General features: G+C 55.2%; 1 protein-coding gene across 8 annotated transcripts; it reads left to right on the plus strand.

Annotated features, from left to right (window-relative positions):
• The first annotated feature begins 202 nt into the window (after window positions 1-202).
• Window positions 203-16,830, plus strand: LOC115641022 (butyrophilin subfamily 1 member A1-like). Of its 8 annotated transcripts, none has more exons than XM_030544109.1 (9): window positions 203-851; window positions 4,700-4,820; window positions 5,509-5,850; window positions 6,935-7,216; window positions 10,830-10,955; window positions 14,127-14,147; window positions 14,833-14,853; window positions 14,950-14,976; window positions 15,563-16,830. In XM_030544109.1, exons 2-9 carry the CDS (start codon window positions 4,739-4,741, stop codon window positions 16,072-16,074), a joined length of 1,413 nt encoding a protein of 470 aa, XP_030399969.1. In that variant the 5' UTR covers window positions 203-851; window positions 4,700-4,738; the 3' UTR covers window positions 16,075-16,830. The 8 variants fall into 8 exon arrangements, with proteins under 8 accessions (XP_030399969.1, XP_030399970.1, XP_030399971.1 ...); XM_030544110.1 differs by having other exon boundaries at window positions 203-791; XM_030544111.1 differs by having other exon boundaries at window positions 203-673.
• The last annotated feature ends 1,893 nt before the right edge of the window (window positions 16,831-18,723 follow it).

Here is an 18,723-nt window from a genome sequence, read left to right on the forward strand (position 1 = left end):
GCTTCTTTCACTGTAGTATCCGAACACCTCCCACCAAAGGTGTTCACCCACCACACCCCCTGTGGGCAGGAGCGAGCACTGTCTGTACAGAGCATTCAGGGACCTTGCCCAAGGTGACCCAGGCAGTCTGTGGCAGAGACTCACAATTCTGCGAAATAGCCACACGGGGGCAGCAGAGGATACAGAAAGAGAAAGCGAAAGTTACATTTGTAACCAGAGGGGAGCCTGCCGCAGGGACTGCAAGGGGGTTACTCCTGATCTCTGCGAGGTGAGGGGAAACCAGCCCCAGAGACTCCAGGTTCCTCCTGATTTACACCGGGTGAGCGAGAGGAGAGCCAGCCCCAGGGACTCCAGTGGGTTCCTCCTGATTTACACCGGGTGAGCGAGAGGAGATCCAGCCCCAGGGACTCCAGTGGGTTCCTCCTGATTTACACCAGGTGAGCGAGAGGAGATCCAGCCCCAGGGACTCCAGTGGGTTCCTCCTGATTTACACCGGGTGAGCGAGAGGAGAGCCAGCCCTAGGGACTCCAGTGGGTTCCTCCTGATTTACACCGGGTGAGCGAGAGGAGAGCCAGCCCCATGGACTCCAGTGGGTTCCTCCTGATTTACACTGGGTGAGCGAGAGGAGATCTAGCCCCAGGGACTCCAGTGGGTTCCTCCTGATTTACACCGGGTGAGCGAGAGGAGAGCCAGCCCCAGGGACTCCAGTGGATTACTCCTGATTTACACCGGGTGAGCGAGAGGAGAGCCAGCCCCAGGGACTCCAGTGGATTACTCCTGATTTACACCGGGTGAGCGAGAGGAGAGCCAGCCCCAGGGACTCTAGTGGATTACTCCTGATTTACACCAGGGTGAGCGAGACGAGAACCAGCCCCAGGGACTCCAGTGGGTTACTCTGGGGGGAGCGAGAGTGGAGGGCAGGACTGCCACGCCCAGTTGGGTTTCACCCCTAGGGGCGTTTGCTTAGGCTGGAACTCGCTTTCAGGACGGGCTCAGAAAGTGCATATGACAGGAAATGCTCCACCCAACTTGCAGGGATGGAGGACAACTGGCTGAACTGGGGGTCTGGGCCCTCAGAGTGGCTGGAGACAAGAATCGCCCCAGAGCTAGGCCTGGCCAGAAGAGGCAGTGAGAGATTGGGCGCGTCCTCCCACGCACTAGGGAATCAGCTCCAACGCGCTGCCAGGGACTGCAGATACCAAGAGGGGCTCAGGGATCATTCCTGATACTGTCTGTGCACACAATAGACCCTCAGTCTGTGCATCCCATCCACCCCCTGTCTGTTTGCGCATCCCATGCAGCCCTCAGCCCATCTGTACATCCCATACACCCCTCTGTCCCTCTGTTCATCCCATACACTCCTCTGTCTGTCTGTGCATATCAAACATCCTCTATCTGTCTGTCTGTACATCGCATCCAACCCTCTATCTGTCTGTACATCCCATTCACCCCCTGCTTATCTGTGCATCCCATACACCCCTCTGTCTGTGCATCCCAAACATCCCTCTGACTGTGCATCATATACACCCCTCTGTTCATCTGTGCATGCCGTATACCCCTCTGTCCGTCTGTTCATCCCAGACACCTTCTGTCTGTCTGTACATCCTATGCACCCTTCTCTCTGTCTGTTCATCCCATGCACCGCTTTTTCTTTCTGTGCACCGCTCTGTTTGTCTGTGCATCCCATACAACCCTCTGTCCATCTTTAAATCCCTACAACTTGTCCCTGTCTGTGCATCAAATACACCCCTCTGTCTGTGTATACCAAACATCCTCTGGCTGGCTGTGCACCCATACACCCTCCATTTGTCTTTACATTCCAAACATGCCGTGTGCCTGTCTGTGCATCCCGTACACCCTCTTTTTATTAATGTACCCTGAACACCCCTCTGTCTTTCTGTGTATGCCATATGCACCATCTGTGTCTGTCTGTGCATCCCATACACACCCTCTGTCTGTCTGTGCAGCACAACCACCACTCTGTCTGTCTGTACATCACGTCCACAGTTCTGTCTGTCTGTGCATCCCATACACCCCTCTGTCTTTTGTCTGTGCATCCCGTGCACTCCTCTGTCTTTCTGTGCATCCCATACACCTCTCTGTATGTCTTTGCTTCCCATACACACTCTCTCTCTGTCTGTGAATGCAATACACCCTCTGTCTGTCTGTGCATCCCCAACACCCCTCTGTGTGTGCATCCCATATACCCTCATCTGTCTTTGCATCCCATGCTCCCTTCTGTCTGTCTGTGCATCCCAAACATCCCTCTGTCTGTCTGCACATCCCATATACCTCTCTGCCTGTCTGTGCATCCCATACACCCTGTGTGTGTTTTTGCATCCCAAACACCCCTCTGTGTGTTCATCCCTTACACCTCTGTGTTTGTCTGTGCATCTGAAACATCCCTCTGTCTGTCTGTGATTCCATATACCCTTTGCCTATCCGTGCATCCCAAATACCCCTGTCTGCCTGTACACCCCATACAACTTCTGTCTGATTGTGTATCCCTTATATGCCCTGTGTCTGTGCATCCCATGCAACCCCCCATCTGTCTGTACATCACATGCAATGCTCTGTCTGTCTGTGCGTCCCTTATGCCTTCCTTCTGTCTGTCTGTGCATCCTTTGTACACCTCTGTCTTTCCTTCTATGCATCCCATACACCCTCTGCCTGTCTGTGCGTCCCATACACTCTTGTCTGTGTGTTCATCCCAAACACCCCGCTGTTTATGCATCCCATACACTCCTCTTTCTGTCTGTGCATCCGAAACATGCCTCTGTCTGTCTATGCACCCCAAACACCCTCTGCTTGTCTGTGTATCCCATGCACCCTCTGTCTGTCTATGTATCCCAAACACCTTTTTGTCTGTCCGTGCATCTGATATACCCTCTTTCCACCTGTGCATCCCAAACACCCTCTGCCTGTCTGTGCAACCTATATTCACCCCTCTGTCTGTCTGTCCATCCCACAGATCCTCAGCCTGCTCGGATAGCATGCTCTGCCCATGCAAGGTTTGAGAATCATGGCCCCAAACACAGGCCTGCACAGCAGATTTGTTCCATCCATAGCCCCTGCGCCCCATGCGCCTTCAGAACTCTGCAGCCACTCCAGCACAAAGGATCAAGCCTTGCTGAGGCCCTTCCTGAAATCTGGGCACTTTGACTTTGCCAACAGGCCATGGGGTGGGGCTGAGTGGGAACCAGAATTTCCCTTCCATGGAGAATTCTGACAGGCTGAATAATGTTTCTGATCTAATTTGGCGTAACACCCCCTGTTTCTGCCCTACCCCCCAAATTCCCATGAAATGAAAATTCTGCGAAATCTCGATCTTTGTTTCACTCATCATTTCTTTTCTATACTAATGCCTGCAGTTGGGGAGGTAAACTGGTTCATTTCAACCTTATTGTTTCAGTTCATTTTGTTTAGCGTGTCCTATTGTATATTAAACTGATTATTATATAATATTGTTAAGTGTATTGTGATATGTATACTATGGTCTATATTATATTATATTGACTAATATATAGTGCATATTACATTTGTTATTATATTAAATGCTAAGTAGGCTCAGAAGGATTCAATTTGTATCTGAAAATGTCAGTAAACATCGATTTTACCAAACTGATAAAAAAAAATATTTCCCTCGATGATACTGGAAATTTGCAGATAGGCAAATAAGAATTCTGCTGCCTGGGAACTTCTTAGAGTTATTTAAACATGCTACTTTGTGTGTTTTGCCATGTGATGTGAACAGTTCGTGTTTTACTAGCTATAAAGTGTTCACTTGTGGTATCTCAGCAATTACTATCGTTAAATAGTTATCTGATCCTGTCCTCAATAATTTCCCACCACTGTGAAAATTCAAATAAATAAAAATGGGGGGAAATGTTTAAACCCATGATCTGGCGCAACTGTGGAAAGTTAAATCAATAAAAACTGGGGAAAAAATGCTTAAAATGAACTTTGATTTCATCCATCAAAATTATTTTAAAAAATGAATTCTCCCAAGCCTATATAATTATTATTTTATAATATATTGTAGTCATTAATTGGTATATGATATATATTATTAAATACTGTGCATTATATGGAATATTAAATAATATATATTTTATTTCAGACTTTAATGGGATAAAAGTCACAGTGAAATTAATTGTAAGGACACATTTCCAAGGTAGTATTTTGCCCTTATTGAACTGAAATGAGTCCCTTTGACTTTTCCCCTGTAAAATGTTCTCAGAAGTGGACATGTTCCTGCAAAATATTTCAGTTATGATTAAACTGCTCTTTTCTATGGAAAAGGCTCCCAACCCCCAAAAACTTCCCACCCACTCTTCCGCTCAGACCCTTGATTCCTTTCCGCTCCTTTGAAATGTGCAGCCTATAGTCCCAGACGTGCTGCCTGCCCAGCAAGCTGTCCAGCATCACCCGGCATGTAAGTGGACTGCGGAGTTTGACCCCCAGGCCTTCATCGCTCATAGCTGGAGCCTCAATTGCTGGAGCTGAAGGAGTAGCTCCTCCAGGTGGTGGCAATAGCAGGCTATTATCCTATTCCATGAAATGCTTGTGTAGGATCACCGTGCAGCAGCTTTCCCTCGTGGGATGAACCACCTTCCTGGTTCCCACTGACACAAGAAGGGGATCTTCGGGTGAGCAGCTATTCCCCTTCTCATCCCTTGTATCCTTGGTTTCCCCGTAGTTCATTGGCTGCTGAGGCCAGGAAGAGTCGCTCTGCCAGATGCTGGGAGCCCGTCGTCCACACTCCAGCGCTGCCCTGCTCTCCACCGTCCTTCTCCTGCACATTCAGGCTGCAGTGGCTGGTAAGGAGGCTCTGTCCTTAATGGTGCTGGGTGGTCACAGGGCCCCAGCCGTCTCTCATGTACGGCGAGGACAGTCTGGGGTGACTGCCCTGGTAATGCACTGGGCTCGGGGGTGAGAGCGCAGGATCTAGCACTCACGCACATGCACAATAATGTGTGACAAATGGAGTCACTGTCCATCCCTCCATCCATCCCCCCACATCCATCCCCATACACACCCCTCCATCCATCCCCCCACATCCGTCCCCATACACACCCCTCTATCCACCCACATCCATCCATCCATCCACCCATTCATCTCCCCACATCCATCCCCATACACACCCCTCCATCCATCCACCCACATCCATACACAGTCCTCCATCCATCCCCATATTGACCCCTCTATCCTTCCACCCATCCCCCCCATAACCATCCCCATACATACCCCTCCGTCATCTATCCATCTATCCTCCTTCCTTTCCCATACACACATCCCTCCATCCTGGCCTCCACATACACACCATTCCTCCCTCCCTGCCTCCTTCCCCCCACTCTACCCCTCCCTCTCCTGCTCACAGTTCTCCCTGAGCCCCTCTCTCCAGGATCCACTGGGTGGTGGGGTTGGGGGCTGGGTTGTGTGAGAGGTGAAGCTGCTTCCTGCCATTCCCCTCTGACCCCAGGCTTGTCTCTCTGCCCCTTTCCCCAGTGAGTTTCCAGGTGCTGGTTCCTGCCGGCCCCCTCTCCGCCCCACTGGGGGGCACTGTGCTGCTGTCCTGCCACCTCTCCCCCGCGCTCAGCGCCCAGGCCATGCAGGTGAAATGGAGCCGGCCCCAGCTAGGCCAGGATGTCCACGTGTACCTTCCGGATGGGAGCGAGGTGCAGGGTGAGAGGTACCGGGGCAGGACGGAGCTCCTGCGGGACAGGATCCAGAGTGGCAGCCTGGCCCTGCGGATCTGGAACCTCACCCTGCGGGATGAAGGACGCTACCTCTGTGACTTCCAGTCCGACACCTACTTCAGCGATGCCACGTTGGAGCTCCACCTGACAAGTGAGTGATCCTGGGGTGGGCAGATGCTGGATTCAGCCTGTGCAGCTCTGGGGCGGGGGGAGATGGCAGGGGGACCTCCCCATGCAGCCTGCTGCAGTCGCAGGCCAGAAAACCTCCCCCAGTGACTCCTCCATCCAGCCCAGCTCTGGTGAGCCAGAGCAGAGCCTGTGGGGCAGAGACGCCCAGGCTGCATGTAAGGACCCCGAGGGATGTGGGCTCCCCAGCAGCCCGACAGAGCCTCCTTCCATAGACGATGCCCTGCAATGGCAGATATGTGCCCCTTATTTCCAGTGTGGATATCTGAGCTCCAGTGCCCAGCCATCGGCTCTCCCTCTCCCTGTGTTTGAGGAGCCTTCTACCCTCAGAGACTCTTCCCTGGGTAGAGCCGAGCAAGAGAAGTGTTGTAAGCCATGGGAGGTAACAGTCCTGTTCTCTGTGGTGCTGGTGAGGCATCATCTGGAGGCCTGTGTCCAGTTCAGGGGGCCACAAAACCATGGACAAGCTGGGCGGGGGGGTGTCTGGACAAGAGCAACAAAACAATCAAAGATTTAGAAAACCGGCCCTAGGAGGAAAGGTTGAAAGAACGAGGCATGTCTAGGCTTCAGAAGAGAAGACTGAGGAGGCACCTGATAACAGCCTTCAGATACATGAAGGGCTGTTACAAAGGAGATGAAGATCATGTGTTCGTCGTAGCCACTGAAGGTAGGACAAGAACTAACGGGCTTAATCTGCAGCAAGGGCGATTGAAGTGAGATCTTAGGGAAAACTTTTTGTAATTCTAAGGGGAGTTAAGCTCTGGACCAGGCTCCAAGGGAGATTGTGGAAACCCTGTCACTGGAGAGTTGTAAGAACCGGTTGCATAAACACCTCTCAGGGATGGTCTCGGTTTGCTTGATCCTGCCTCAGCGCAGGGGGCTGGACATGATGATACCAACCAGCCCGATGTTTCTGTGGCTCCGAGTCTTCTCTTGGGTAAACTGACTTACACGGGGGTGGGCGAGAGGGGAACCAGGCCCTGGTGTGACCAGCAGCAATGAGGAGAGCGTGAAATCAAGGGAGAATTCCTGTTAATCTGTTTCCCCAGGCTCTGGTTCGGATCCTCTCCTCGACGTCAGTTTGTACAAGGACCAGGGGGTCTCGGTCACATGTCTCTCTGCAGGGTGGTACCCGGAGCCCAATGTGCTCTGGAGAAACAGCCATCAAAAAATCCTGACTCCAGAGTCCGAACAGAAACTGCAAAGTGACGACGGCATATTCAACGTCTCCAGCACCGTGGTGATAACCGAGAGCTCGGATCCAGCACTGACCTGCACCCTCAGCCCTGGCTCGCCCGGCCCAGAGAAAGTATCGGCCATTGTCATCTCTGGTGAGCTGCTGATGAAACAAAGAATCACAGAGCTGGAGCCAGATCTCCAGTGGTGGAGAATGGCATTTATAGATAGTGAGAACTTTATGACAGGGACAATACCTTACTGTGTGTCAGTACAGTGCCCAGTGCAGCAGGCCTTGATCTCTATCACTGTATGTCTATGCAGCGCCAGGCGTGACAGGGCCCTGACCTCGGTCACTGTGTGTCTGTGCACCGTTCGGCACAATGGGGCCCTGATCTCGGTCACTGTGTGTCAGCATGACGAAACCCTGATCTCGTTCACTGTGTGTCTGTGCAGTGTTCAGCATGACGGGACCCTGATCTTGGTCACTGTGTGTCAGCACAACGGGACCCTGATCTTGGTCACCGTGTGTCTGTGCAGTGTTCAGCATGATGGGGCACTGATCTCAGTCACTGTGTGTCTGGCCACTGTTCAGCACGACGGGGCCCTGATCTCGGTCACTGTGTGTCTGTGCACCATTCGGCTCGACAGGGCCCTGATCTTGGTCACTGTGTGTCTGTGCAGTGTTCAGCACGACGGGGCCCTGCTCTCGGTCACTCTGTGTCAGCACGACGGGACCCTGATCTCGGTCACCGTGTGTCTGTGCAGTGTTCTGCATGACGGGGCACTGATCTCGGTCACTGTGTGTCTGTGCAGTGTTCAGCACGACGGGGCCCTGATCTCGGTCACTGTGTGTCTGTGCACCGTTCGGCTCGACAGGGCCCTGACCTTGGTCACTGTGTGTCAGCACGACAGAACCCTGATCTCGGTCACTGTGTGTCTGTGCAGTGTTCAGCACGACGGGGCCCTGCTCTCGGTCACTGTGTGTCAGCACGACGGGACCCTGATCTCGGTCACTGTGTGTCTGTGCAGTGTTCAGCATGACGGGACCCTGATCTCAGTCACTGTGTGTCTGCACCGTTTGGTACAACGGGGCCCTGATCTCGGTCACTGTGTGTCTGTGCAGTGTTCAGCACGATGGGGCCCTGATATCAGTCACTGTGTGTCAGCATGACGGGACCCTGATCTCGGTCACTGTGTGTCTGTGCAGTGTTCAGCACGATGGGGCCCTGGTCTCGATCACTATGTGTCTGTGCACCGTTCGGCTCGACAGGGCCCTGATCTTGGTCACCGTGTGTCAGCACGACGGGACCCTGCTCTCGGTCACTGTGTGTCTGTGCAGTGTTTAGCACGACAGGGCCCTGATCTCGGTCACTGTGTGTCAGCACGACAAGGCCCTGATCTAGGTCACTGTGTGTCTGCACCGTTCAGCTTGACAGGGCCCTGATCTTGGTCACTGTGTGTCAGCACGATGGGACCCTGATCTCAGTCACTGTGTGTCTGCACCGTTTGGTACAACGGGGCCCTGATCTCAGTCACTGTGTGTCTGTGCAGTGTTCAGCACGATGGGGCCCTGATATCAGTCACTGTGTGTCAGCATGACGGGACCCTGATCTTGGTCACTGTGTGTCTGTGCAGTGTTCAGCACGATGGGGCCCTGGTCTCGATCACTATGTGTCTGTGCACCGTTCGGCTCGACAGGGCCCTGATCTTGGTCACCGTGTGTCAGCACGACGGGACCCTGCTCTCGGTCACTGTGTGTCTGTGCAGTGTTTAGCACGACGGGACCCTGATCTCGGTCACTGTGTGTCAGCACGATGGGACCCTGATCTCGGTCACTGTGTGTCAGCACAACAGGACCCTGATCTCGGTCACTGTGTGTCTGTGCAGTGTTTAGCACGACAGGGCCCTGATCTCGGTCACTGTGTGTCAGCACGATGGGACCCTGATCTCGGTCACTGTGTGTCAGCACAACAGGACCCTGATCTCGGTCACTGTGTGTCTGTGCAGTGTTTAGCACGACAGGGCCCTGATCTCGGTCACTGTGTGTCAGCACGACAAGGCCCTGATCTAGGTCACTGTGTGTCTGCACCGTTCAGCTTGACAGGGCCCTGATCTTGGTCACTGTGTGTCAGCACGATGGGACCCTGATCTCGGTCACTGTGTGTCAGCACGATGGGACCCTGATCTCGGTCACTGTGCGTCTATGCAGTGTTCAGCGTGACGGGACCCTGTCTTTTGGTTCTGTGTTTGTCTAGCCCCTAGCACAGTAGGTTCCAGGTCTATGGCTAGGGACTCAAGGTCATACGAATAATAAATAATAATAGTGGAATATCCTGATGAGAGCTGGTTAGAAAATGTTCAAAGCAGATGCATTTTTGTTGGAAGCAAACCTCTACTGGGAACGTGTCTATTTCAACTAGATATTTGACTGTAATTAGTCAAATCGAATCATTTTGACTTTCTCATTTTGTTCCAAAAATGTCATCCTTTGGATTCAGTTTGTTTGGACTTTGATGTTTTATTGGCGTATTCATACTCTACTAGATTATAGTATATTTATATATTTATATATTTTATATTGTGACAAAGCTCCTCCTCTGTCTTGATGGGTCCTGCGCTTATTGGTGGATTTTGCTAGCCTCAAAGATCTTCCTGTGTTGGATCAGGAGTTGGGAGGGTTTGGGGAAAACCAGGCCTCCCTCTACTCCAGGCTCCAGCCCAGGGCCCTGTGGATTGCAGCTGTCTATAGTGCCTCCTGTAACAGCTGCATGACAGCTACAACTCCCTGGGCTACTTCCCCATGGCCTCCTCCAAACACCTTCTTTATCCTCACCACAGGACCTTCCTCCTGGTGTCTGATAACACTTGTGCTCCTCAGTCCTCCAGCAGCACACCCTCTGACTCTCAGCTCCTTGCGCCTCTTGCTCTAGGGTGACCAGATATCCCGATTTTATAGGGACAGTCTTGATTTTGGGGGCTTTTTCTTATGTAGGCACCTATTACCCCCCACCCCCGTCCTGATTTTTTACACTTGCTATCTGGTCACCCTATCTTGCTCCCAGCTCCTCACACGCGCACCACAAACTGAAGTGAGCTCCTTTTTAAACCCAGGTGCCCTGATTAGCCTGCCTTAATTAATTCTAGCAGCTTCTTGATTGGCTGCAGTTGTTCTAATCAGCCTGTCTGCCTTAATTGTTTCCAGAAAGATCCTGATTGTTCTGGAACCTTCCCTGTTACCTTACCCTGGGAAAGGGGACCTACTTAACCTGGGGCTTATATATCTGCCTTGTGTCACTCTCCTGTAGCCATCTGGCCTGACCCTGTCACAATATTAAACCCATAAGATATATTTTTATTTAATATTTTGTATTGTATTGTAACCTTTTGACATTACCAAAACCAAAACAGGTTGACGTCATTGAAATGAAACATTCTGAGGGCTCAGAACTGGATTTTTTTTAATTTTCTTTCTGACATTTCACCCGTACATTCCAACCAGGAACACAAACAAATTTTGATATATCAAAATTTCCTGTGGAATGGAAAGCCCATTTTCCAACCAGTTTGCCCGCTATTTCTAATGTTAAAAAGAAATCTCAGGAAATAAATATTAACAAAAGAACTGATTCCAGCCTTTTCTGTCTAGCACAAGGAGATAAAAGGGTCCCACAACCTGTTACTAGGTTTGTTAATTATTTTGTGTCACATTTGCATGGGGCAGAATGGGTCACATGAGTTAACCTGTGTTGTTCTCTTCCCCTGCAGACACTTTCTTTCCCAGAGTTTCTTCCTGGCGGGTCCCTCTCTTTGTAATCCTTGTAATCCTGATGATCTGCGTTTGCTTCCTCATCTTGGCTGCCCTCTGCCTATGGAGGATTCACAAAGAGAAAGGTAAAGATCCTGATTAACCCTTTTGCCACTGGAAAGAAAGAAACAAAATGTCCTTCGACTGATCTGCAGGTCCTGGGCACTGTAGGCCGCATAGATCCTCGGATGCTCACATGACTTGACCCTCCCACTTTCTACTTGGGCATATTTTCCCCATTGCTGGTAATTCATGTTAAGAGAGGAAAGGAAATTAATCTTCATTTGGTTGTCAGATGTTATAAATTTCCCAGCCCTTCCGTTATAAGTATTTTCCTTGTGTGTAGCCATGGTGCTGATGTTTGTTTTTGCTGGTAGGTGCTCCACCACCTCTTCACCCTGAGGCCCTGCCCCTACTCTGTCCCCACCCCCAAGACTCCCCACCCACCCTCTGCTTGTTCCTCTTCATCCTCTTCCCGGGCACCTCCTGCACACTCCTCTCCGTCCCCTCCCCCGAGCACCTCCTGCACGCTCCTCTCCACCATCCTCTAAGACCTCCTGCCTGTTCCTCTACGACCCCTCCCCCGCGTGTCCCCCTGCCAGTCCACTCACTGCTCGCTCCTCTCCGCCCCGAACGCCTTCTGCCTTCGCTCACTCCCTTCTGCCCCCTCTCCTGAGCGCCTCCTGCACACTCCTCTCTGCCCCCTCCCCTGGGCACCTCCTGCACACTCCTCTCCGCCCCCTCCCCCGGGCACCTCCTGCACACTCCTCTCTGCCCCCTCCCCTGGGCACCTCCTGCACACTCCTCTCCGCCCCCTCCCCCGGGCACCTCCTGCACACTGCTCTCCGCCCCCTCCCCCGAGCAACTCCTGCACACTCCTCTCCGCCCCCTCCCCCGAGCGCCTCCTGCACACCCCTCTCCGCCCCCTCCCCCGGGCACCTCCTGCACACTCCTCTCTGCCCCCTCTCCCGAGCGCCTCCTGCACACTCCTCTCCGCCCCCTCTCCCGAGCGCCTCCTGCACACCCCTCTCCGCCCCCTCCCCCGGGCACCTCCTGCACACTCCTCTCTGCCCCCTCCCCTGGGCACCTCCTGCACACTCCTCTCTGCCCCCTCCCCCGGGCACCTCCTGCACACTCCTCTCCGCCCCCTCCCCTGGGCACCTCCTGCACACTCCTCTCTGCCCCCTCCCCCGGGCACCTCCTGCACACTCCTCTCCGCCCCCTCCCCCGGGCACCTCCTGCACACTCCTCTCCGCCCCCTCTCCCGAGCGCCTCCTGCACACCCCTCTCCGCCCCCTCCCCCGGGCACCTCCTGCACACTCCTCTCCGCCCCCTCTCCCGAGCGCCTCCTGCAAACTCCTCTCCGCCCCCTCTCCCGAGCGCCTCCTGCACACTCCTCTCCGCCCCCTCTCCCGAGCGCCTCCTGCACACCCCTCTCCGCCCCCTCCCCCGGGCACCTCCTGCACACTCCTCTCCGCCCCCTCCCCTGGGCACCTCCTGCACACTCCTCTCTGCCCCCTCCCCCGGGCACCTCCTGCACACTCCTCTCTGCCCCCTCTCCCGAGCGCCTCCTGCACACTCCTCTCCGCCCCCTCCCCTGGGCACCTCCTGCACACTCCTCTCTGCCCCCTCCCCCGGGCACCTCCTGCACACTCCTCTCCGCCCCCTCTCCTGGGCACCTCCTGCACACTCCTCTCTGCCCCCTCTCCCGAGCGCCTCCTGCACACTCCTCTCCGCCCCCTCCCCTGGGCACCTCCTGCACACTCCTCTCCGCCCCCTCCCCCGGGCACCTCCTGCACACTCCTCTCTGCCCCCTCCCCCGGGCACCTCCTGCACACTCCTCTCTGCCCCCTCCCCCGGGCACCTCCTGCACACTCCTCTCCGTCCCCTCTCCCGAGCACCTCCTGCACACTCCTCTCCGACCCCTCCGCCGGGCACCTCCTGCACACTCCTCTCCGCCCCCTCCCCCGGGCACCTCCTGCACACTCCTCTCCGCCCCCTCCCCCGGGCACCTCCTGCACACTCCTCTCCGTCCCCTCTCCCGAGCACCTCCTGCACACTCCTCTCCGACCCCTCCGCCGGGCACCTCCTGCACACTCCTCTCCGCCCCCTCCCCCGGGCACCTCCTGCACACTCCTCTCCGCCCCCTCCCCCTCCCCCGGGCACCTCCTGCACACTCCTCTCTGCCCCCTCCCCCGGGCACCTCCTGCACACTCCTCTCCGCCCCCTCCCCCGGGCACCTTCTGCACACTCCTCTCCGCCCCCTCCCCCTCCCCCGGGCACCTCCTGCACACTCCTCTCTGCCCCCTCCCCCGGGCACCTCCTGCACACTCCTCTCTGCCCCCTCTCCCGAGCGCCTCCTGCACATTCCTCTCCGCCCCCTCCCCCGGGCACCTCCTGCACACTCCTCTCCGCCCCCTTCCCTGGGCACCTCCCACCCACTCCTCTCCACCCTCATCCCGAGCACCTCCCACCCACTCCTCTTCACCCTCATCCCGAGCGCCACCCACCCACTCCTCTCCACCCTCATCCCGAGCGCCTCCCACCCACTCCTCTCCACCCTCATCCCGAGCGCCTCCCACCCACTCCTCTTCACCCTCATCCCGAGCGCCTCCCACCCACTCCTCTCCACCCCTTTCTCTGAGTGTCTCCCCCACCCACCCACCACCGCTCACTCCTCTCCGCCCCCAAGCACCTCCTGCTTGCTCCTTTCCACCCCCTCCCCTGAGTGTCCCCCACCTGCCGTTTGCTCTTCTCCGCCCCCAAGTGCCCCCCACCTGCGCTCACTGCTTTCTGCCCCTTCCCCCAAGTGTCCCCGCCATCCACCCACCTGCTGCTCGCTCCTCTCCGCCCCTGAGTGCCCCCCGCCCACTCCTGCCTGCTCTCTCCCTGAGACCACCCACCCACCCACCACTTGCTCCTTTCTACCCTCTCCTGCCTTGAGGGCAAGTGACAGGGGGAGAGTACAGAGAGGAGCAAGCTGGGAGGCAGGAAGAGGTGCAGCACGGGGGGGGCCATGGGGGAAGAGGCCAAGTGGGGGCGGGGCCTTGGGGTGGAGTGGGAGTGGGGTCTGTGGGTATATTTTTTTTCTGCGTACCACAGTAGCCTCTAGATACCCCACCTGAGATCCATGCCCCCTTGTGTTGGACGCTGCACAGACACCCAGGAAGAGATGATCCCTGCTGTCCTGAGAGTTAACAACACCCTCTGGTGGCCGGTGCCCTTTCGGTGAATGTGTTTCTCCGTTTGTTTTACAGGTGCCATCTACACAGAGCTAAGTACGTTTCTTCTTCACCTTCAGCCATTCATGGGGGTTGGGCCATGTTAACTCAGACTGCGTAATGACTCCTTTAAATCAGGCTCCACCGGGCAAGGTTTCTGGTAGCACTGGTGCAAGCGGCTGGGGGAAAGCAAATGCCCTAGCAAATCCGGGGCTGCGGTGTTATGCCCAGAAAGGCAGTGATTGGTTCCTTTAGGGGATCCATCAGCCCTTCCCACCCCAGCGTGGTGTCTAGATTGTGGGTGCAGTTTTTGGACTGAAACTTTGTTTTCAGTGAAAAATGCAGATTCGATGACACCGAAATGTGTTGTGAATTCATGTCCATTTCCACCAGTTGTTTGAGTTGGGAAAAAAATGAAATCAACTGAAATGCTGAAGAAAATCAAAATATTTGGCTTCGACCTTCCCAATGTGATCCATGTGGATTTTTCCTCTCAGAATTGCCTTGAATTTCAGGTATACAAAAATAAGTTCAAAAAGGCTCAAATCTGGAACTGAAGGTTTTGTTTGGGCCGAGGAGGTTCTTCTGCTGGGAGAAGGGAGGTGGGCAGACTTAGGCTACCCAGGGTGTCTCTGAGCATCGGTTCTCCTGGTGGAGTGGGTTTAATGCTGGGCCCGGAGCGAGAAATGGATGGGTTTGGAACCCAGGCCCCAGCTAACGTGCTGTCTCTTTGTGTCCACAGAGAAAAGCCATGGCAGACCGAGTGAGTGTGAATTTGATCTCTAGACTATATGTAAATTAGCTAGGCAGCTGACTGCCCTGGACTAAGCCCTGGCCTCTTGTTCTCTTCTCATTTCAGGTTGGAAAGAAGCATTTCGCAAAGCCAGTAAATCCAAAACGGGGAGTTAGGTCTTGCAGGATATGAGTGGGCAACTGGGAGTCAGGACTTCTGGGTTCTAAGATTGGCTGTGAGAGGGGAGAGGAGTCTAGCAGTTAACGAAAAGTGGGGGCTGGGAGTCAGGACTCCTGGACTTTATCCCCAGCTCTGGGAGGGAAGTGGGATCTGGTGAGTTATCAGTGGGCAACTGGGAGTCAGGACACCTGGGTTCTAACATTGGCTGTGGGAGGGGGGAGGGATCTAGTGGGTTATCGGTGGGCAGCTGGGAGTCAGGACTCCTGGGTTCTAACAGTGGCTGTGGGAGGGGAGAGGGTCTAGTGGGTTATGGGGAAGTGGGATCTGGGAGTCAGGACTCCTGGGTTCTGTCCCAGTCTGGGAGGGGCATAGAGAGTTGTGGTTTAAGCAGAGTGCACCGTGCTCCTAGGCAGATGTTTCTCCCTGACTCCCAGCTTTTGCTGGAGTTTTGCTTTAAAACGTCTCATTCTCCAGCTGGACCAATTTAAGTCTTTGAAATGAGCCAACTGCCTTCCCTGAAACTGTCCCCACCCTCCGCCCCCCATCTGTCTGTCTCTAGCGGACGTGACCCTGGACCCGAGAACAGCTCACCCCAGTCTGGAGCTGTCTGCAGAGAGGAAGAGCCTAAGGAACACAGGTCCGAGACAATCACTGCCTGATGGCCTGGGGAGATTCGACGTTTACTCCTGCGTGCTGGGCTCTGATGGCTACGAGTCGGGGACGCATTACTGGGATGTAGAGGTGGCCAGCACAGGGGGCTGGGCTCTGGGCGTCACCAGGGAATCTGCCAGCAGGAAGGGATGGTTCAATTTCAGCCCCAGGCAAGGCACATGGGCCATCCAGCTCTCCAGGGGCCAGTACCGAGAAGTCACTGCAGAATGGAGTCTGCTGGACCAGTCGCAGAGCCCTGGCAAGATCAGAGTGTATCTGGACTATGAAGGAGGGGTTGTGTGCTTCTACGATGCTGACACCATGGCCCTCCTCCACACCTTCACTGCCTTCTTTACTGGGAAGATCTACCCGTTCTTCTGGGTCTGGTCCGTAGGGACCTCCCTTAGACTGTGTCCCTGAGCCTTTTCCAGCCAGATTGCTGCACACGCAAACCTGCCGACGCAACACACCAGCCACCACAATGGAGGGGAGGGTGGAAGAGACGCATGTGGTGTTGGTATGGGCTGTAGCCGTGTTTTATTAGTGACGACCCCTTGCTGTTTTCACACTATGTGAATGGGAATAAACCTGTTCTTCAAAAAAGAAAAGTAAATTCCATCACACACAAAGGTAACAGCCACCTCTGACAAAGTGGAAATGGTCTGTGATATTTTTATGACATTTATATGTGCCTCAGTTTCCCCTACATGCTGCTTTGTTACTCAGTGGGGGGAAAAGGGCTGTTTGCTCTCAGAGCAGGTTAAGAGACATAGGTGTAGGTGTCGCCCGGCTGTCTGGGCCTCAATCCCCATATCAGTGGAGCAACTGGGAATACCATGGCAAATCTAGTCACCAGGACCTTGGCACCTACCATCCAAGGACCCAGAGGGAGATGGATTCCGTCTCCAAAGGGAGCAGAGCAACTGCTAGCTGGAGAACAGAGGACTGGAGAGTCAGGAGGAGCAGGTATAAGATTTGGCTGCTCACCTGAAGTCTGACCAAAGAGGTCAGAGGGGGAGACAGATGGAGCTTGTCCAGGGAGGTTCACTACAGCTTGGCTGGGCTCTGGACTGACCAGAAAGGTCTGTACTTTAATGTTCAGTTCTCTATGCTAACCTAGGGACTTCCTAGGCTGTGTCCAGCTGACTAATAAACCCGACTGTTTGGACAATGCTATTTGAGTGTCACTGCAAATCCTGGCTGATGTGCGTGAATCCCTGAAGCGTGGACAAGTCTCTACGAAAGGTGTGGGCAAACTACAGGCTGCAGGCCAGATCCAGTCCACCAGCCATTTTAATCCAGCCCTCGATCTCCCAGTGGTGCAGGGCATGGGGTTTGCCCCACTCCGGTGCTCCAGCTGGGGAGCAGGGTCGGGGGCCGCTCCGCGTGGCTCCCAGAAACAGCGGCATGGCTCCTCTCTAGCTCCTAGGCATAGAGGCAGCCAAATGCCGTCCCCGACAGCTCCCATTGGCTGGGAACCACAGCCAATGGGAGCTGCAGGGGCAGTGCCTGCGGACAGGGCAGCGTGCAGAGCTGCCTAGCTATGCCTCTGTGTCGGAGCCGGAGAAGGGACATGCTGGTGCTTCCGGGAGCCACTTGAGGTAAGTGCCGCCTGGACTGTACCCCTGAGCCTCTCCTTGTGCCACAACCCCCTGCCCCAGCCCTGATCCCCCTCTTGTGCTCCAAACCCCTTGATCCCAGCCCAGAGCACCCTCCTGCACCCCAAACCTCTGATTCCCAGCCTCACCCCAGAGCCCACACCGCCTGTACCCAATCTCTGTCCCAGTCCTGATCCCCCTCCCACCCTCCAAACCCCTCAATCCCAGCCTAGTGCACCCTCCTGCACCCCAAACCCCTCATCCCCAGCCCCACCCCAGTCTGCACCCCTAGCCAGAGCCTGCACCCCCTCCTGCCCTCTGAACCCCTCAGTCCCAGCCCAGAGCACCCTCTTGCACCCCAAACCCCTCATCCCCAGCCCCATTGCACCCCCAGCCAGAGCCTGCACCCCCTCCTGCCTTCCAAACCCCTCAGTCCCAGCCTACAACACCCTCCTGCACCCCAAACCCCTCATCCCCAGCCCCACTCCAGAGCCCGCACCCCCAGTCAGAGCCTGCACCCCCTCCTGCCTTTCGAACCCCTCAGTCCCAGCCCGGAGCACTTTCCTGCACCCCAAACCCCTCAACCCCACCCCAGAGCCTGCACCCTCAGCCGGAGCCCACATCCCCTGTACCCAACTCTGTCCCAACCCTAAGTCCCCTACCACACTCCCAACCCCTTGGCCCTACCCCCGCCACATTAATTTTGTTACGTACACCAATATAAAGGTGATGTGTGACACATCACCTCCATACTGGTGCACATAACAAAATTAATTCCGCACATGGCTGGGAAAAATTAGAGAGAACACTGGCCAGGTGCCCAGGTAACGGGATCCGGTAACCAGACTGCAGCGGGTCAGCACCCAATTTCTCTCTTCTTTTTGCTGCTCTGTCTCTTTTCCAAAGCTGGAGAAGTGTGGTACTGAATGGACAAAGATAAAGAACACCCCTGCCCCCCAGCTGTTACGTGATTATTATTTATGGTTGTGTTTGTAGCATGGCAGCGCTTTGGAGCCCCTGACACAGGCCAGACCCAGTGACACCAGGACTGGGTTTACAATGGCACCAGTGGTGCGGCTAGTGGTGCCAAAGAGCCGGGCCCATGCTCAGAAGGGGTCCCAGCCTGCTCTGCTCACACTGTGCCCTGAGACCCCACCAAGCCGCTGGCTCCCGCCCTGCCCACCACTTGCTCCTCTTGGCCTGCCAGCCAAGGGCTCCTCTCCACTCCCAGGCCCCACCTGCTGGCTTCTCTCTGCCCCCTGGCCAGACCCCAGGGCACCTCCAGTTCTGGGCAGTCTCTGCTTCCCACCACCTGAGGGTTCTGCCTGTCTCCCTGGAGCTGAGTCGCCTGGGATTGGTGCAGAAGCCTGGCCAGTTTTGGCCAGTTGTGGGGGGACAGTGTGGGGGCTTGGCTCGGCCCATCCAGGCACGTGGGTCCTGCAGGAGCCCGCCCAGGGCAGGCCCTGGCCTG

The sequence above is a fragment of the Gopherus evgoodei genome, unplaced genomic scaffold, assembly GCF_007399415.2.
Source record: "Gopherus evgoodei ecotype Sinaloan lineage unplaced genomic scaffold, rGopEvg1_v1.p scaffold_33_arrow_ctg1, whole genome shotgun sequence".
NCBI classification, from domain to species: Eukaryota; Metazoa; Chordata; order Testudines; family Testudinidae; genus Gopherus; species Gopherus evgoodei.